This window comes from Platichthys flesus, chromosome 15 (genome assembly GCF_949316205.1).
Source record: "Platichthys flesus chromosome 15, fPlaFle2.1, whole genome shotgun sequence".
Taxonomy (NCBI): Eukaryota; Metazoa; Chordata; class Actinopteri; order Pleuronectiformes; family Pleuronectidae; genus Platichthys; species Platichthys flesus.
In genome coordinates, this window is record NC_084959.1 from 23,134,860 (window position 1) to 23,156,431 (window position 21,572).

Here is a 21,572-nt window from a genome sequence, read left to right on the forward strand (position 1 = left end):
TCTTTCCTTAAACTACCATTGTACTTGTTACATTTCCTGTTTTTTACTGTTTCCTGAATTCTTAACTGATAATCTTTTATTTACAAAAACAAGGAATATGACTATTCAAGCCATAAGTTATATGGTTTGTCTGTTCCTGCTGTCTCGACCAGCTTCTCCTGCTTCCGTGCGCCTTGTCGCCAGTCTTACTTGTGTTAGTGTTCCTGTTTTGTTTTTGTCTTGTTTAAAGACCTTTTTGTATATTAAATCCCCTTTTTGTTAACAATCAGGACGGGCTTTTTCCGATGATGGACAGATGATCAACAGTAACGTAATCAACCACGTCACGAAAGAGCGCATGGGCCCCGGTCTCTTTTCTCTGATGCCTCAGATGAACACGCTTCTTCAGCCTAGTCTCCTTCGTTCCAACCGTGTTAAGTTCTTACAGGACCGACAAATGCGATACGATATGATATAAATTATCAAATATGCATTAACTCAAGTAAAAGTATTAATACACTAAGAGTACCACACTAACTATTATTTTTGTATAAGGTAAGGAGCTTATTGTTTTTAAATATATTCAAAGTATTCAAATTCAGAGTACTTGCTTAATGTATCCTATCCCCCAATGCAGTGTAATACATCATATGGAGTCTCTGCAGTGGCCTCTTCTGAATCCATTGGAGGTGTTAGTGAGTGGTGCTGCTACAGGAGGCTGGGTCTCACGTTACCTGCCCGCTCTGATATTAATCAGTGGACCAATTCCTTGAGAATTAGTTATTGATTTCTTTGAAAAAAAGTTGTGTGAACAACTGAGCACGTACCTCAATACATTGTGATAGTGGAGTACAGGTACATGAAAAACGTACAGTAACTAAGTAAATGTACTTTGTTGCATCACACCACAGAGTGTGTTTCCACATGAGTCAGTATGTAGTGGCTATAAATGCACTCTTGATAACATTGGTTTACTGTTACTGCTCAAATTAATGAAATAGATGACTGTGAATACCAAAAACAAAGCCTGTTGCATGTTGGACCTCTTTCCTGGAATAGATGGCAGTTTGTTTTGTTTGGTTTTGACTGAAGAATACGTCTACAGTGGCCTGTGTCGATTGTGGGTGTCTGACAGAACCAACAAAAGGCTGCGTGCTTTCACAGGCTCCGCCAACAGCTGTCTGGGTGAGACTGCCCAGCAGAGCGCAGACTGGGGCGGGGGAATGGCTCCGAGGTTGAAAGCAGTGAGTTCAGCAGCCGCAGCCCGCAGATGCTGCTTTACTGTGGCAAACCAGATAGTAAGGGACATAGGTCAAGCATTCGATGGATTTATTTAGCTTCCTTTGGTTGGGATAGTGGAGAAGACAACGGGGGGCTATATGTCTTTGCAAGGCACTTTTGAAGTCGTGCTCCCAACCCTATCTCTGCCGATGGAAGCGGAGCGCAGTCGGAATAAGGAGCTGTTGGAGGCCAGTCTGGCCGGGTTGTGTGAGCTGGAGCTGCTCAAACAGAGGCAAGAATGCCGAGTGCTCAGCGCCCTCTGCCTCGGGGACTCTCGTGTTCCTGTGGGTCCGCCGTGGGGAGCTCTACGGTCGGCCCGTTGCGCCCTGGACGCACCAGACGGCAACGCGTCGGAGGAAAATGGCCTCGGGATTCAGACTGTAAGTTTCTCTGTTGTTGGACACTGGTGTAGAAGTTCGAAAAATTCGACACCTCTCTTCGTAGTTTGCTGATATAAAGGACAGTCGACTCAGGTCGTACGCAATGGGATCTGTTTCCAAACCTTTACACAGGAGTGGCCCCGTGATGTGACCCTTTTAACAGACCCTGCTGCTTGATTAGGCTTCAACGTTTTTGTTTTAAGATTTGACTTGGCCCGTTATTTTTGCTGTAGACATAGTGGGGAAAGTACTAGCAGTTACGAAACATAAATTTACCAGGGGATGAAACGATTTCCAGTCTTTGACTTTATTCCAATAACGTTCTTGTTGTTATTGCTGAAGACTCCTTTCGCCGATTACATTGAACCGTTTGGGAAATTATTTCAAAATCAATATCAGTGGTTCTGGATTAACAGTTTTCTATTTGGGAAGGGTAAAGTAATCTATTAATAGGAGCTTCAATACCTATGTTTTCCATCTGCGTTGTGTCACAAGCAGAAGATACTAAACATGGAACGCAGGCTTCAAGATTTATATAGGGGTTAACATTTTCCACGATACTAACAAATATTAAGAATGTAATATATTTATGTAAAATGATTCACTGTCCACAGCCATCGGCAGTTTGAGACAGTCAAGCGAAATTGCAGACTATTGACCTTGATTCATTTTAATTACAAAAATAAAATGTAGCAAACTATTTTATAATGTTGTACTTATACTGTAGATATTAAAGGTGGAGTAAGCTCACAGTAAGAAAAAAAATACACCCCTCCCCTCACTTCACCCCGCTTTCAAAGGCTCCGCCCCCCACATTCATGTGAGTGGAGTCAGCCACCACAAACATTACCAAATGGAGCAACACAATACTGACTTAAGCTGCTATCAGACTGTCTAGATCCTCCGGGTGGACTGTATTGTTTGAACGTAAATGTCAGACAGAGTCTCCGCACATTCTCCGGCTGGCCGCCTAGTATAAAGTCCACGGGGAGCCAGGAGGAGCTGATGTGAGAACACAGCAACCCTCCGCAGGATTCAGGTGTTGATGTAATTTCTAAAAAGCACAAAGAAAAAACAACATCTCAGGATGAAAAAGCATTGCCATACATGTGGAAGACAGCGTCGAAGAGTGAGTTTAGTCAAAAGGGCTGGCTGTCGGTGCTGGGACAAAAACATGTGATCTCTGCGGCAGAATTATTAAGTTACCTCCTGAATGCTGCCCCTTCCCCCACCTGTACAATCCAGACAATTCTGTGTTGCTCTGAACACGTCTGAATGGAGAATCTCCTGCTGCGTTGTTCATGTGTAAAGGCAACCTCCACAGAAAGTACCCAATTCTTAGTCTGCAGACATCCTCCAAAACGGCTTTATTGGTTATTTATTCACAGAACCAATTCGAACAAATGTAAGCAATAGAAAATCTAAATGTCCTACCTGTCAAGCAGATACCGAGCAACCTTTTATTCCCTTTTTATCCTTTTCAACCCTGTGTGTTCTCAACTGTTAAGATGCCTCACAAAAGTTGACACAGGTCATCCCCATTTTGTTATTTTGTTATCTTCTTGGAGTTAGTTGTAGTCTTCAGCAATAAGCATTTAGAGCACTGCGAAAATTATTGTGGGTATGACGTACTGTGAGATAGCAATAGTAGCAGCAAGGCATATCCAGCAACTACATGTTTTATTTATATATTAAGGATTGCAACCTTTATTCTTTCTTCTGTAATTTGTTGATGACATCAATGTTAATCAATTGTTAATAGAACAGATCATTTTCAGGTGGAAAATATTTGGCTTTTATTTAACTTTTGTTTAATACTGTATCACGCTGCATCTTAGGAAAAGTCAACAAACCTGTGTATTTGTGTGTGTGTGGAGGGGGGGGGGATGACAGAGTAGGTGTATTTAATCCTCAGCAGGAGCTGCTGACAGCCATGTGACAGCTGACAGCAGCTGGAGACAGAGCACAACCTTCACTGTGGCCTCCTGTATGTCAAGGGACTAGTCAGGGGATACTTTGAATGGTTGACTCGAAACGTGGTGTATGTCTGTGAGTGTCTGTAAGTGTCTGAGTGTGCTCTGCATTCTTGATTGTAGACTGATGTGCATCAATTCCAATTTCATCCTTGTAAAGTCAAATCTACAGAGTAAACTGAAGACTGTCTGTGTATGATCGAAAAAAATCCCAACACATAGCATATGCCACAATATATGACACATACAGTGCATGTCATTTCATATAATCGCATACTGTAAGATAACGCAGTAATATCACAGTAAACCCTTATATCATGTCTTCAAACTCTATATCAATAGCTATAAGTGAGTGATAAGTTCATAAATGCATTCAGATAACTCAGAGTTCGATACTCCTACATAAATAGTTTATCCAAACAATAGACATTCACACACATAAATGTGTTTAGGCTGCAACTGACTGTCCATTAATTTTCTCATCCTCATAATGTTGTTCACAAAGCACAATAAGAGTGAGAAGTCTTTCCTAGCAATTTTTGAGAGTTAAAGATTATCACAGTAAGTTGATCTGAAAAAGAGAATTGGGTAAAAATTATAAATTTTAAAGGAATTTAGACATGTTGATCATGAGTGAAGTTGCAGTAATGGTGAAGGGATAATGCAGGCACAGGCCTGAGGGTTTGGAGCAGCTGATAAAACATTATGTGGACAGTAACCAGACACTCTCCCTTCCTTAGCAGCTGCTTTTGAATCCTTGACCAAGGCATTCAGATATGGTATGTCAGTGTGGATGCATTTGTACTTCCAACATACTGTCATTCTCCACTGGTAACTTTTGCTGCTGTTTGGCCAACTTCTTACTCTTACTTTTTATCTTAAAGCTTCAACATCTTGCTATGTTTAACAGGTGTTACCAAGAGGAATGTGGAGAAAACTCCACTCAGAAAATTTGGAAAAAAGATCATTCACTGTGGAACAGTGCTTGAAGAACGCTGCTTGCCTGGAAATTGGTCAGCACAAACCATTGGGGTTAAGCAGAATTTTAGCCTTAAATTGAGGGATATTGACATGTGAAACATCTTCTTTAAATACATCCAAATCAAAGTACAGACTGATCAGAAAGCATCAGAGTTAAATATAGTAACATAACAAACTAGAATTGCCCTCAGTAGAGTAATTTTCCCTTTAATTCAATAAAACTGAACCAAATTGAACTAAATGTCAATTTTTTTCATTAAGATCAATGAAATTATTCCCTGGGAATGAGAGAAAATGTCAATGCCTATCTCTCAATGTTAAAGGAAGTGAAAAATAATGCCTTGATAGGTTCTTCACTGAGTCAAGTTGACGATAATCCATCCAGTAGTCTGTGTAATCATACTTACATACAAACTAACCAACTAATGGACAGGGAGGAAAACATAACATCCTTGGTGGACATCTCAATCCATTTTCCCTAATTCAACTAAAATACAGTGAAATTACCGCAAGCCGCACTTTGTGTTTATGGTCTGGATTAAATGAACCAATCAGCAAATTGACATGATGTCTCCAAGACACTGAATGGGATTTCCTGTGGCAATCAATACAGGGATCAACTTATCTCTGTGGATATAGGAAGGAAATATCCCTTAGACAGGATATTTCATCAGCTAAAAGACACAGGCACTGAATAGATCATGGGCAGTGTTGTTCCTGGTACTAGTCCTCCACATTCTAACACACTGTCTGATTCATCAAATGCTTTTGACTGTATAGGGCACAACAATTTCCAACTGTATCAACCTCAGCTGCCCCCTAGGAGGTTTCATGTCATGGTTATTTTGTAAAAGGACCACAGCTGTGTCTTTTCTGTCCTATACACTGTCCTTACGTGTGTCTCATCTGCTCTCATAATACCAGTGATTGATGTGGAACACAGTGCACACACGGTTGGCCCAGTGTCATAGTGCCTTCACATCTGGTTGAGACAAAGCTTGCCTGGCTCTCTGGCAAGCATGGCAAAATGACATTGGAAGGCCTTTATCAATAATATAATGCAGGGGGATATTGTCATCTCTAAATATATTCCTCTGTGATCATTTCATTTCATCAGAAGAACTCAAAAACCATTCAGGTTTTTTACAGGAAACTTAGATATTATATTGATTGATTATATTTCAGTCAGACAACTCACATTGAAAAATTGTAGCAAATTCAAATCAGAATATATTGTCATTTTACCAGAAATACAACAGTTTTGTAGACAGAATAAAATGGGATCACAAAATAAGATAAAAGACTAAAGGCGATCTCACATTGTCCCTGAGTCCCATCTATTGTTACTGCAAAATATAAGATGAAGGCACAGTGATCAATTACTCTCCTGCATGTAAACAGTGTAAACTGTGTTTCTTCTATTTATGTGCATGATGACAGACTGTTTTCTGTCTTTGTTTGTTTCTCTTATTTAAAAAAAGACTTACATTATTTATCCATGTTTCCAGTCCCCGTCTGTGTTATTTGACTTGTGTTGCTCTAACCCTCTTACTTAAATATATTCTCTTTTTTCATCCTGATCTTTATCTTTAAATTTTTTTGCTATTTGTTACCATGGTGACAGCACTTGCTTTTAATAATTTCTTACTTTTATTTTTGTCAAATCAAATCAAATCAAAGTTTATTGTCACATGCACCAATGACAGCGTCATCGGAGCAGTGAAACTCTTATGACATGGCAGGCAAACATTTACGCAGTAGGCGACTTTACAAAATGAAAAAAATAACATACTATGTAACATAACATTTAACTTAACATTGTAACATATAACATATAACACAGTCAACTGAATATTAAATTAAGTAATATGAATATATGTATTACATATAACAGTCAAATTAAAGTCAAAGTTAAATGAAGCATCAGTTTACAGGGTGGTACCTACTTACATAATGCATTATAACTGCAAATCCATGGAATTACCTTCCATTGAAAAAGAAACCCATAAACACACTGGTGCACACATTTTAGCTATTTATCTGAGTTCATGGTTTCTTAATGGTTCATGTGAGCTTGTCTTCTGTCAGTTTGTTTATAATTATGTACTGTTTTGGATGGAATCCTTCTCTATTTATTGCTGCAAAACAAATATACCTACATGTAGAAATAAAGTAACCTTATATCTCAATATACATTTCTTATCCACCCCATATAACAGGAGCCAGTGATAACTCTAAATTGTCTTATTTATCCTAACCAGTCTTTGCAACTAATCCCTATGAAACCGTGGATGATTACATTATAGTAGTAGACAGCAAATCAAATGTGCCAGAGTCAGAAATGTTAATGTTTTGTTCATTTTAGGCCAATGATTCATATTATTATAAGAGCATCAAGCAAGACTGACCAGAGTTACCCTATTTTCAAAAAATTACACTTATTATAGGGAGGATAGACAACTATTTAAATTCAAAGTTCAAGACTTCAATGGTATTACAAATTGTGCGCATGTGTGCATGCATGAGTGCGCTCATTCATGGATAATTGCATGTCAGTCTATGCCAGTGGTTCTCAAACTTTTTCTGTCATGCCCCACTTATGAGCGAGAATATTTGTAATGCCCCACCCGCTCCCTGCCCTAACAAAATTATTAAAAAATAGGCCAAGATTAACTTGTGTATTTTAAATAACATACACATTAACTTCACATCACTTTCAGGAATTTCTGCTAACCAATTACAACTTTTTTTTGTGACATTTGTCACTACTTTGCCACATCAATCTGTGTGCTTCTTACAAAAAATAGTGCAATACCTTTGTCACGTTTAACTTGTGTACTTAAATAGCATGTACATGAACAATAACTTCACATCACTTTCAGGAATTTCTGATAAGCAATTAAAACTTTTTGTGACATTCTTCACTACATTCCTCCATCAGTCCGTGCTATTTCTAATATGGAGAAAAAATGTATTAAATTACAATCACTTTGTTTCCAAGATGATAAAGTTCAACCAAAAATAACACATGCAGAAACAACTCACTATGTAAGAACTCAAGTCTTGTCAACTGTATCAGTGGCTGCAATGAGTTTTACACTGCACAACTTGTCAAAACGGGGTTTTAAGCTTGATAATGCCACTCTTAAATCATTTTCAATATTGAGCCGAGATCTGTACTTTGATTTAAGTGAGGCCACAGCAGAAAAGCCCATCTCACAGAGATAGGATGTGGCAAAGGGAAGCAGAATCCTCCTAACCCTCTGCCCTATGAGTGGATGCTCCTTCATTCCTCCACGCCAATCCAGAATTCACTCAGTGTCTTTGCTGTAAACCTCAGCCTCAGGCTGGAGTCAGATGTCATCTCAATGAACTGGTCCTCTTCAGTTCACACCGGACGCGGAAGCGCCTCGCTGCGCGAGCGCCATTTCTGTTACTCAATTGTGCCGTTCACATCGGCTGCGCCTCGCGCCCTGCACCGATGGTTTCGGCGTCAAGTCTTCCGGCGTGAACAGCCAGGCGGCTGTGCGCTAGAGAACTGCGCTGAGTGCCGCGCAGAGCGGGGTGGGGCGCTGGACCGGGAGGGGGAAATGTGATGCCGGGTTCCAACCATACACAGAAGCGCGGTGCTCCGCGCTGAGAGCCGCGCTGAGGGCCGCGCTGAGCGCCGCGCGCTTCCGTGTATGGTTGGAACCCGGCATCACATTTCCCTCTCCCGGTCCCGCGCCCCACCTGATATGCCTTCACGCCCCACCGGTGGGGCGGGCCCCACAGTTTGAGAATCACTGGTCTATGCAAAGGCATAAGTATGTGTGCGTGAATGTGCACTCAAGTAGGAAAGAAGGGCAGCCATTGAGTCAGTGTGGTCTCACATAAGTAGCTGTTTAAACCCACACACAACCTTTTTTGGAAAGTACATGCCTCACAGACTCACACTGTAGAAAGCATGGCATGGGATGGTCCTTTTTGTGGCTACTGTTTCTTCATGTGAATTATGAAAGATACCGCTTCATTATATTGATTTGATTCCAAAAGGTTAGAGCTGTTTGTAATGAGAAAATAATTATTATAAGATGTTAAAACACACTGTTGGTTCACTCCTATGGAGCTATTATGTTCTCTGATCTATTTCAATCACCCTTTTGAACCACATTCCTTAACAACATTTGGGTCACCTTAATTATTGATATGACCACATAATTACTTTGAAATGGTTTGTTAAAGGTTTTTACTATTAATCCTATAATTTAATTGTATCGAAGAAGCGTCTTCAACTGCCATGTGATTTCAATGTATTGCTGGCAGACAGAGACCTGAAAGACCTACATCTTGAAAGTTGCCAATAAAGACAATCTGTCTTTTTGACATAGGCTGTGACAGACTTGGACTTAAAAGCATGTAATTTTCCTCTAAACAGGAAACACTCGACCAGATCTACCTACTGAACATATTTTTACTAATCAGCTCGTAAGTTATTATTTCCTGACTCTTGGGATAATACTGATGGCTTATTGTAAGTAAAATGTTACAAAAGAGCTTGGGAGCCAGTGAAAACACCAGGAACATTATGTCTCTCCGGACATATATTTTATCCAGTCTTCTAACTTTATTCTGCCAAACAATTTCTCTCCCTGTACTAGAGATGTTTGGAAAATTGGACTGGATCAGGGGATTAGAGCAGCATGTCAGCCACCATTAACTGAAACTTTCCTGCAGTCATGGCTATTCATTTTCTGCAGCCAATAGTCAGAAGTGATTATGTGCGAGGAAAAACTAAATCTACATTCGTAGATATGATATATTTATGTAAGGCACATAAATCACAAGAAAACTATTATGTCGCCGGTAAGGGGACCCCAGCTCTACGTCCAGAACAAAGCACAACAACTGGATACGCCACATACTGTATGTGTGCAAGCACATACAGTAGAAAAAGAAAAAAAGAAACTTTCTGACAGACAAGTGAAGCGTCTCAAAATTCTCAGTCTTTAGGACCGAAGAAAGACCTCACGAGAACTGCGTGATGAGATCAACACCACAATGAATGATGTTGCAACAGTGTCTTCAAGAACTGTGCGACGGAAACTGGGAGAAGTAGGACTTGTTGGCAGAATAGCACTAAAAAAAACATTACTGAGAGAGAAAAATGGAGTGTAATGCCTGAAATTTGCAAAAGAACACAAGAAATGGACAAAGGACGATTGGTATAAAGGGTTGTGGACTGATGAGTCGAAGTTGAACATTCATGGCACTGAGTTGTTCACCAATTTTATAGGTGAATGCATTTACCCTCTTTGAAGGGTCTGTAACCTTTACTCTAAGATATTTTATTTCCTGCAGTGGGCCTATAACTCCAGAGTCTTCTAATGTATCATTTTTGACAAATAGTAGCTGCACTGTAAAGTACACTGCAAAGTTAGTCTCAAATAGGAAACATGTGGGTTTGGTTAAACATGTGATGGGATCCATAGAAATAAGATGATCAGCTTCTGTGTCTCAGGGGTTATCTGATGTCATTGTGCCACAAATTACTCAAGTTGTTTTTGTCAAGTGAATAAACTTCTGAGTTCATGCAGATTGTTATGAATGCCAGTTTCCTTGTCAGTGCAGTTGAGTCTGCTCCTTTTTTTCTCTCTCTCTCATGACAGCTTCAACTTTGTTTCCATCCCTTAGCTTACATCCAGGTGCCTCAGACCCAGTAGGGGCGGGGCGGTGTGCGTGTTTGTGTGTGTGAGGGGGTGTTATTGTTCCAGTGTTTTGATAAAAAGTTCAAGGGGTCATAACTGTCTGTGAATGTGAAAGTTGATGCTTTCTGTGTCTCCACATCTCATCCTTGATAAGTGCACTCCAAGCAAAAGTGTAATTTCACGACTGTCCTTTTACAATGTCACTGTTTGGTCAGAAAAGGGATACTGGCTGATTCATAGTACAGTGTTGGTTCAGCGAAACGTGGTTGAGGTGTGACCAAGCTCCCGAACATAAGGTAACTAGTTAACAAGTGGTTAAAGGGTTTGAATGGAAATTTAAATATTTGATATCGAAGAAAGACGATTGGACAATGAGTGAAGGATGAACTGGTGTCTGGGATGGGTGAGACTCAGTTGAAAGGTTTTGTCTCAGCCATCATTTCACCAAAAAGGTGTGAATTAATTGTAGTTAATTTTAGTGCACACTTAAGGAAAGTCACTAAGATTGTTTGATATAGGAACAATATGTTAGGAAGACCAGCAACCAAGGATTTTGTCAGTCCTCCTGAATAATGTTCTGAAAATATGTCTGACACCAAAGGACTTGTGTAAGATGGTAAATCTGATAGTTGGCGTAATAAGCATCAGAACAGGTTCACTCAGTATTGACAGCAGATTGTACTTGAGGCTGGATGTAGATGAGTACTGCTTGTGAGTGTGTGAGAGAGGTTTCCCAGCTAGTGACTTAACTGAATATTGTAGCTGAACAACAGCGGGACTGTTTGATTTCTTACCTAAGTGCTTTAATTTCTGGAAAGAGAAACAAGACACATAATTAATAATTAATAAATAGCTATGTTGTTGTGGTAGCAAGGAATATGGCCTAGTTCAATGCTGAACTGTGCTGAAACTGTGTAAACTGTTGTGTTAACTGTAAACTCTCAATGCCTGCAGTGTTTTCAGTTTGAATGATTAAAGACTTCAGAAACCATTAGTGCCCCCAAAAAATCTGAAGTCCCAGTCTGCCCCTGTTCACTGAAACCTATGAAAGGAGCCATGTCTGTGTAATGATACATTTTTTCTGGTTGAGTTATGAAGTCATTATAGAAGAAAGAAATATCATTCTAGGATAGGATAAGACATGTTTCCATATATAAATTTACATTTTCATGGTCCAGAAAAACTATGAAGGAGAGAGGGGACAGATGCAGCTTTTATTAAAAGGCTTGACAGGATGAATTTGACTTGAGGAATAATGTGGATGGCATTCATGGGGAAGCCAGAATATGATAGAAACTAGCTTTCGGCTGATCTAACTGCCAGGAGAGAGTTTAACAGGTTCAATTTAAGGTGTGTTGAATTTATCCGATGGCAGAGATGCTTGAAAGGAAATTCAGGGATTCCAGGGTAACTCCATATCTTCTAACTTGATATTAGTGCTATAGGCTCTGAAGATTTCTTCTTAGGAAAGAGGGACATTTAGTTCCAAGAGGGCTTGTTTGAGGGTAAAAGTAAAGTTAGGTTATGAAGTTGGAGTGATGATAAGAAAGTTTGTATTTCTTGGTTTGGGCCCAATACAGGCAAATTTATTGGGACTGTTTCTGCAGCCAAAGATAAGACAGTGGAAAATGATTGTGTGATCGTTGGTTGACTATTGAGAGTGGACTGTTGGTTGTAGGTGTGGGAAGTATAGGAAAGTGCATACCTGCAGGTGGTAGTTCGAACGAACGCAGCCCAGGTGTTTTTTTGCACACTATCCTGCCCCCCACCACAGACTGGGTGGTGCGTGATAAAGAAGACATTGGGTGCCCTTGTATGTTCCCTGGTGGAATTGCTGTTTCTGGCAGCTGCCTAGGAAGCTAAACGACCATAGTAGCTGTAAAAACCTGTCCCTCCAAAATGCAAGGCCATTTCATTTGATGGATAGATCACTGTTTAGCTCAGCTCTTTGTGGTGGAAAGAGAGGGTGAGTTCTGTGAGAGTTAAGTCATTTGACCTTGAAGATAAAAGATGGCAGTGCTTGACTACACCAACATTCTTTGAATTTCTCTGGGCTTTATATTGTAAATAAAGGATTGCTGAAGGAGATGGGCTACATGAAGTAGATGAGTAAATAACTTTATTAGACTGAGATTGTGCCCTGATGTTTGCTAAATAGGGTTCTTGTGCCGCTGAAAAAGTTGTAAGTGGATGGAGAATGAGTAGAGAGAGGGGTGATAGAATGGAAGGATGTTGGTGCAAGGGAGTTATGTGAAGCCTGCACGACGGTCGAGTCTATAACAATAAGCTATGTTTGTAAATGTGAAGATGGTTGAATCAAAAGGTAAGACAAGTGGCGCGGGGAGTAGATTATCTGGTGGATTAACCGGAAAGAGCCTGAAAACAAGAAAAGGTTTGGTGGTTGTTGACGAAGGAGAGGGGCCTCCAGGACAAATCTTGTTTTGCGAGCTGGAGCAGAGATTCTGCTGAGGCCTATGTATGTTAGCAACCAGGCACAAGTGGCTCGCCTGTGAAGTAAGCTGTGATCTTTCTACTGAGGATGACTGAAGGATAGCCAGTTTCAAACCGCTTGTCATAGAGATCATCGCCTATATTAGGGAAGTTGATCCGCAGTTTAGGATCTATGATCAGTTATTGTTGATTAAATGTGAGCATTCATGTACAAGTGAACATTGATCTCTCTGAAGAGTCTGAGGCAAACATAGCATTATAAATTTACCCTGTATATGTAGGCTTGACAGTCTATTTGAGGTGTGGTTGAGTTGTGATCCTGCTCCTGAACCTATGGTAACTTAATTTGTCAAGAAAATCTAAATACAGGCATAGACAAACACATTTACAAATTGTCAAAACTAATGTATGACTAACCTCCTTTCGAACTAAGTAACATTTACATATTATTGTGTCCATTTTCATTTGAATGATGCTTGAGTGAGAGTTTTCACACTAAAGAACAAATTCTTGACTTGCATTCTGTCTTTTTCTGTGTGTTTCAGAGACGTCTCCAGTGCACTCCATGGGGTTTAAAGTTTTCTTTAGAACAACAGGTGGCGGAACTGAAGGTGAACTCACAGGTCAATACAACAACACTTTATCTGGGGGATAACAGACCCAGTTCAGGTAAAAGCATCAACTCTGTCAAAAACTAAATTGCACTGCAAAGTACACAGAACATGAAGGTTAACACAGTATCAGTTCATTCTCAATCCCAGAAGGTTGTGATTTCAGTACTTAAGTTTACTGTGTGCCTTTGTGCAGAATACAGATTTTTAACAAATATGTGAGGATGATAATGAAAGGAATTCAATGAATAAATGTCTCACTATTGTTTTTTCTTACACTAACACAATAGCTGAAACACAGGGATTTTAAATGACATATTATCCAGTCTGATGAACGATAGAAGCACTTCATGCTAACCTAATGATCCTTGTTGTCGCTAATTTCTGAGATTATTTATGGAACTGAAAGGGTTTTAATTAAATTAGTATGTGGGGATTTTTCAGATGTGAATGTTTACCATTTAGCTCACAATCCTATAATTGAAGATTTGCATTAGTTCATGCAGGACATGGATTTATGCGTTCAGCTGTCATAAGCTACTGAGGTTTGTGGTCACTCGTCAGTAACCCACCAATCATAGCCCTTTTCCTCAACAAAGCGGTCCATTTAAATACAACCTCCTCCTCTCTGATTCCTGCTCAGCTACGCTTCCTCTCAGGCTCTGCTGCCGGCAACTTGCCTCCAACTTTTAGAGTCCAAACATGTTTGTAGTAAATAGTATTCATCTTGAACAAAATGTATCAGAATGTACAACTGGTTTTTTTGCATGTTTTTTTATTTTTATTTTAGCATGCTGCATGGCTAATCCACTGCTGCATCGCTAATTGGGTACATCCAAAGAGCCATCCGCGCCAATCATAACTGAATTCCCATTTGTGCAATAAATAGTTACATCATGACAAAGTGTTTCTGACTGAAGTAGTGTAGGGTTGTGCTTTTACCTCCTCCTGGTGGTTTTCACATCTCTCTGCTCTGTGTTTACTTAGGTGTTTGTTTATTGTGTTGGTGGAGCCATGACAGGACCCCGAAGCAAACATTCAAGCAATAATGCAGAGTAAAGTTTAAGTTCATTAAATTAAACAGTATTTCCTTTATTACTGTTCAAGTGTTTGGCCTTAATATAAGTTTGAATGATTTGATGAACTGGTGTAATTTATTCACACATAGCATGTCAGCTATTTTTTGGCCCACGGGCTTTGAGGACCATTGTGTCTTTAGGCCTGCCCCCACTGACATTGGCACTCATTGAACAAACCCTTAGATCAGTGGTTCTCAACCTTTTTTCAGTGACGTACCCCCTTTGAAGAAAAAATTCTGCCGAGTACCCCCTAACCAGCGCAAAGCATTTTTGGTTGAAAGAAAGATGTAATGTGATTTATTAATCCTTGTAACTAGACACATTCAAATTTAAAACTTCATCAATTTCCATAACATTGCTCATTTGTAGTGGTCTCTCTTGAACTATTTGGAAATAAAAAGATGTAAAAATAACTAAAGACTTTTATTATTATCTCAATATAAATAAAGATTTGTGCACATCAAAATAATTATCAACTTAAAGTGACCTCTTTTGGGATCATAATAAAGATATGTTCTCAAACTGAACTCATGAACTTAATTATAGCTAAACACTTCTTCCCAAAAAATTAATCATTAACTTAGTTTTAAATAAAAGATTAGCTCCAAAAAAATTTTTTTTATATTTATCATCTTAAAATATCTTCTTTAAGGATCGAAAAGAATACTGACAGGTAGCTTGTTTCCGCTTGCTTCTGGGAGGCTTTTTGCATCGTGTCTTGAGATGACCTGAATTCAGAAAGTTTCCTCTTAAAAAACTCAGGTGGCTTAGCAACATGACTTTCATGTTTTGTCTGGAGATACCGCTGAAGATGTGGTGGCTTAATGCCACTGTTGGCTAATCTCTCCCCACAGAAAAAAACAAAAAGTGTAAATAACCCAATCTATGTTAATGTTAATATTGGTGAAGTGTCTTTCTGTTATTTTATTGTATTACAATTTCATTTCCGCTTTTGTATTACAGGCTTTTATTTTGAAAGGGTACCGGTAGAGACGCGGACTTCTTGTTATGAATCATTAACTTCACAACGGAAAACTTTTACGTATTAGCGCCCCTTCGAAAAGGCACAAGCTCTCACGGTGTTGTTTAGGGAAGGCTCTCTGCTCTGGTTTCGCCTTCTTTGGCGCTTGTCCCTCCGTGTTTCAGCAGTATTGCTGCTGCACTTCAACTCGACTCCATTGTTGAAGTTTTCAAGGCAGGTGATGACAGGCGATGACAGGTGGCGTGTGCCAGGTTGGGTCAAACCATCGGTATGGGGGAGATTCTGTTTTTTTAGGATAATTAAATTGAAAAGCCTACTGAATATAACAATTTAGTTCATAAACTTACACTTATATTATATTGAATATTTGTTAAGTAACAATTTTTCAAGGATATTTGAATGGATGCTAATTTTAATTATAAAAAAAAATAATCCCAAGTACCCCCTGGAGTACCTTCAAGTACCCCCAGGGGTACGCGTACCCCCATTTGAGAATCACTGCCTTAGATATATACTTATACCAAGTGTGAATCCAATGAGATGAATGGTTTTTGAGATATGATTTACACATACAGAGATGTTTGTTGAATTAGTAGGTATGTAATTACAAGATTAAGTATCAAAAAGAAAATATGATTGTCATGATTGTAATATATGTTTGTGTAAATATATATATTTTAAAAGTGTTAAGCTCCTGGTAGCTTTCATGCTCATCCGTCCACAACATACTTTATAATATACAATACAGATAGGAGTGTTGCATTAATCCCATTCTTTGTCTTCCATTTGCAATGGTCAGGATACTGTAGTTGTAAAACCAAAAATAATACTGATCATTTATTTGGTCTTTTCTTTGTTTGTCAGGAGATGTCCTTGTAACGCAGAAAAAAGGATCTCCTGAATCAAATAATCAACCTGTGATCCCAAGTTCCCTCTTAGTCCCTGAGGGTACACAAGAGACAGAGATAGGAGAATCATGGCAATCAGACACGACGAGACAAGCCACGGTTACTGATGCCTTTGGGGTGATATGGAATGATGATCCCAGTCAGGAAGATTATCAACAAGCACAAAAAGTAGAGAATTACATATTCAGTCTTATCCAACGCAGAGTTTTACCCATGCGCCCCTCCAAGCCCCGCACCAGCCTCTCACATGATGCCCGAGTTGTCAATGTTGTGAGGCAGAGTAGTTCGTGCCGTAAGGAAGAACAAGATTCACTAAAGCAGGTGTCTGTTCAACAGATCTCAACTCTGTCCCAGTGTTCAGAGGGAGCTGCCTCACAGGCTTGCCAAAATGTGGATCAGAAATGTCAGCTTGGGACAGAGTTTAATGAAGAGGCCTCACCCTTATACCACAACCACCTCCTCCAAAGTGTCCCGTATCAACCAGGATTTTATCACAAGCCAAGGCAGGCCTCTATGGTTCACACATCCAGCTCAACCTTGCCAGATTATCGATCTTGCAGTGTGCAGCCAGCCAAACAAGACTCCAGCAATAGTGAAACCGATTCAACCCTGATTCACAACTACCAGCCAGCTTCAGCTGTGTCAAAGTCTCACTATCCACCTTCTCCTGATGGGCAGTTGGTCAATGCAGAGTATATTCCAGCTCAGCCCTGTCGAGCCTACACCAGAGCTTATGCTCAGTATCACTCCAATCCCCAGAAGGGCTCTGGGATACTTAAACCTAACAGAAGCATGTTTTCTCCAGAAGGAAACCAAAATCATGAAGAGCAGCAGCCAACAGCTTCTCAGGTCCAGCCCTCCCGATGTCGGGGGGGCCCAAAGAAGTGCCGTTTGAATGAAGAGAGAAGTGGTGCCACAAAGAGGCTAGGGAAGAAGGCGTGTAGGTCACAGTCAGAGAACAGCTTGCAAAGGGCTCCAGAGCGCAAGTACAATTCGGTAGAGAGGGATGGTGGAGAAAGTGGGAGTGGTGGAAGGGGAAGCCGGAGTAGTCAATCCAGGAGCAAGAAACAACAGCAAGGAAGTGGTAGCTGTCGGCGCTGGCAGTCCAGTCTTGAGCTCAGCCAAGATGAAGCTGACCAGCTGCCCGTACCAGCACATGTGGCAAACCAAAGGGAGCCTTGTCCTAGGCGCACACGCAAATCTCGTACACATGCATCATATGTCTCTCCACACCGCAACCATAATCTCCTCCAACACTCACACCATCATCAACCCATGGAGTACCAGTTAGAGAGGGATCAAGTGCCACTGTGTAAGCCAAGTGAGAACTACCTTCATCAAGATCAGGGTGAGTCTGAGTCAAGCATGAGCGAGGCTGACTCTCCAGACTCCAGCTCGTTATCCAGTGACTCAGATGAAAGTGGTGGTCTGGTTTGGCCCCAACAACTCCCCCCTCAACTTTCCCTCCCATCACCTCCGGCCCCACCTGGAGCCCCAATGCAGCCCAAAGCTTTTGTCAAGATTAAGGCCTCACATGCCCTTAAGAAGAAGATCTTGCGCTTCCGCACTGGTTCGCTGAAAGTAATGACCACTGTATGAAGTGGAATAATGGCCAAAATAAAGTAATATGAGCTGTCAAGCTTTGGACTATGTAGTAGCATGACAGAACACAAACTGTGAACACAACAAAAATGTTAATTAGGTATGATATGAAAATCTATATAATAAATCTATATAATAATTCTACATGGAAGTAGTCTGACCTTCTGACTGAATTGATCGGAGGGCTTTAGATCACCCTCAACAAGCAATGAAAGAAATGGCCATCACCATATCAGTTATTTGTTTAACATTTTGTATGTAAAATTGTTTATTAAGTGTAATAGTGTAACAGTTAATAGTGGATGGAAGTTTGGATGACTCATGCTTTGTCAAAGGATAGCCTGATCTAATGAAATATCAAAGCACATGTCAACCCGAATGTCTTGGAAGTCACAGTATTTCATAGTTTTAGCTTTCAGCCATACTCAGATAAATGTTCAATATACAAGCGTTTTTATGAGCTGTTGGTTCTCATGCAATGCCATTTTTATATTTTCATGCAAATTTTGTTATTTTTATTCTTGTTTTCCTTTTTGTGTGGATTGTATGTATGAGCGATCTAAGTTGGTAACATCGGACCTTTAACTTTAACCTTTTAATGAGTAACTGTCGGATCATTAACATAACATTGGACCTTGACAGCAAAGCCCCGGTCAGCTTTGGTTTTGAACAAGGAATATCTAAACATTACCTTATTAGAAGATCTCAGGCTACGGGCTGGTGAGTACTGATTTAGTATTGTAACTTGAGGCAAAAAAAGCATCAGCAATTGGTGGGTGGCAGACATTAGCATTAGCTTTACACTCTCTAAGGAAGGCAATGGTTCGACCAGTACATGTTTGCCGTAAAAAAGAAACTCATCACCCTATGTCATTTATGTTCAATTCTGAGTATTTACTGCCACTGATGGCTCCAGATGTTGGCTGGGGAGGTTGGTGGTTGTCATCAGCCATCAATAACAGTAACTTGAAAGTGAATCCAGGTCGTCGCAAACTTTATGAAACTACCCTGTGTAAAATGATCAGAGACAGGTAGTGAAAGTGATCCTCTGCTCTTATTGAATGTGACTCTTAAAAAAATGTATCAACCTTCTTCTCTAATTCTGTTGTTTTTTATAAATTAATTTTGGTATTTAGGGAAGTTGCATTTACACGACAGGTGTTTTCCCCATGTAGAAAGAGGCTTAGTTATTTTACTAGACAGGTGAAAACTGCTGCATGTTTAAAGAGTATGTTTTCATTGCCATGAAGTCAGCCTTAATTTTAAAAGAAGGATCCTTTGTCTCCCACTTTCCCATGCAAGTTTAACTCCTATTTATCCATCATCTTTATCCACTCTCAACAAACATTTACATGTGCACATTGTGTGCATTATTATTGATGTTATTAACTTTATCTGTCAGCCATGGCCAAATATGAAACTGAAAAGGAGTGGTTCTGGTGGAAGTACAAGTTATTACAATACAAAGGGCCTCTGAATTTGCAGCTGAGTTAATTATTGTAATTTTTTATAGCAGCACACAAAACACAGTAAGACACAACAGTATCTTTAAATTATCTTTAGAAAATGTTCGTGGGATTATGTCTCACTTACAGAGCAACTTTGTACTATTATATATATATACCCTATTGAAGGGTGCTGAATGCTATCCATTTTTCAATTCTAACGTTTTAATATTAATAATAATTACATGGTTGCCTGCACAAGAATGTATTTAATGTTACAATGTCACTTTCAGTATTTGACAGTATTATCATTTTACATGCACTACCCAACTCACTATGAGCTTCCTTTTGAATGAAAATTGTAATGTGGTATATACAATGTGTTTTAGAAAATAAAGATATATCAAAAGATAACATTTGTGTTTCTTAAATATTCTAGAAGAAAAACAATAACCACTAGTTTCATCAGTTGACGCTCGTTCACTCCCTCACTATATGTATATTCAGACCACACATCACGACACAGGCATAGAAAACACACACAGCACACAAGTGATCGAAAAGAATAGTTGTTCTCACACGCACTGGACTGAGGAGATCCTCCACGTTTTCTCTGGCTGGACTGTACCAACTGCACTTTTTTGCTGCACAAAGGAACCGTGCACTTGCATGGCCATTACACAAGACATGAGTTTATCAGAAAAAAAGTCAATTTAAAGATAGAAATATTATAGATGCATTTACTTAAACTGAGTTATAGCAGACTATGGCACGTGACTCCTACAACAAGTGTGTGTGCTTTTACATATATCTTTGTGAGGACCAGCTTGAACATACAACCTTCTTTTTCTTTTTTTGCAATGGATAGATTTATTGTCCCTCACTGAGACGTGGCTGCATCCTGATGAATATGTCAGTCTAAATGAATCTACTCCCCCCAGTCATATAAATTCACAGGTTCCTAGAGAAATTGGGCGAGGAGGTGGAGTTGCTGCTATTTTTAACTCCAGTCTATCAATTAATCCTAAACCTAAACTCAGCTACAAATCATTTGAATGTCTGGTTCTTAGTCTTCCACGCCAATCCAGGAACCACCAACAGCCAATCATATTTGCCGTAGTTTACCGTGCTCCCAGGGCTTATACTGAATTTTTAAAGGAATTCCCTGAGTTTTTATCTAACTTAGTCCTAAAGACCGATAAAATTATTATTGTTGGTGACTTTAATATTCATGTTGATAATAATAAAGATTGCCTTAGCGTAGCATTTATTTCAATACTAGATTATATTGGTTTCAGTCAGTGTGTGCACAAACCTACTCATTGTGGTTAGACAGCTTCTCTCTGATCACCCGTGATCAGTTTACCAAATTAATCTCAGGTTCTAAACCAACAACCTGTATCTTAGATCCCATTCCTACCAAATTACTTAAAGAAATTCTGCCCCTAATTGATAGTTCGTTACTTAACATTATCAATCTGTCATTATCATCAGGTTATGTACCACAGTCTTTTAAATAGCTTTCATCAAACCCCTACTCAAAAAACCCACCCTAGACCCAGAGGTTTTAGCCAATTACAGGCCAATATCTAATCTCCCCTTCATTTCTAAAATCTTAGAAAAAGTTGTTGCCAATCAGCTGTGTGAGTTTCTCCAGGAAAATAATATATATGAAGACTTTCAATCGGGGTTTAGAGCCAATCACAGTACAGAGACAGCCTTGGCTGACCTTTTAATAGCCTCAGATCAGGGACTTGTGTCTGTCCTCGTTCTGTTAGATCTCAGTGCAGCATTCGACACAATTGACCATCAAATTTTATTACAAAGACTCAAACAGTTAAGTAACATTAATGGAACCGCCCTTAACTGGTTTAAATCGTATTTTTCTGATCGCTCCCAATTTGTGCAAATTAATGATGAGTCATCTGTGCGCACCAAAGTTAACCATGGTGTTCCACAGGGCTCTGTGCTCGGCCCAATTTTATTCTCATTATATATGCTTCCACTAGGAAACATTATCAGGACACACTCGGTAAATTTCCACTGCTATGCGGATGACATCCAGTTATATTTGTCAATAAAACCTGAACAAAGTAATCAATTAACTAAACTTCTTCTCAAGGACATAAAAACCTGGATGACCTGCAATTTTCTCTTATTAAACTCAGACAAAAAACAGAGGTTATAATACTTGGCCCCAAACACCTTAGAGA

At 39.6% G+C, this 21,572-nt stretch overlaps 1 protein-coding gene across 1 annotated transcript; it reads left to right on the forward strand.

Annotated features, from left to right (window-relative positions):
* Nucleotides 1-9: 9 nt before the first annotated feature.
* LOC133969238 (dapper homolog 1-like) lies at nt 10-21,299 on the forward strand. The gene is made up of 3 exons (XM_062405579.1): nt 10-1,640; nt 13,278-13,401; nt 16,269-21,299. The coding sequence occupies exons 1-3, from the start codon at nt 1,359-1,361 to the stop codon at nt 17,909-17,911; spliced, it is 2,049 nt and encodes a 682-aa protein (XP_062261563.1). The 5' UTR covers nt 10-1,358; the 3' UTR covers nt 17,912-21,299.
* Nucleotides 21,300-21,572: the final 273 nt, after the last annotated feature.

What these genes read in the sequence shown, in the direction of transcription:
- LOC133969238 (XM_062405579.1), top strand. Translation starts at nt 1,359, where the DNA reads ATGTCTTTGCAAGGCACTTTTGAAGTCGTGCTCCCAACCCTATCTCTG. An exon ending in ATGGCCTCGGGATTCAGACT is followed by an intron (nt 1,641 to 13,277) that starts GTAAGTTTCTCT and finishes TGTGTGTTTCAG; the next exon opens with AGACGTCTCCAGTGCACTCC. An exon ending in GGATAACAGACCCAGTTCAG is followed by an intron (nt 13,402 to 16,268) that starts GTAAAAGCATCA and finishes TTTGTTTGTCAG; the next exon opens with GAGATGTCCTTGTAACGCAG.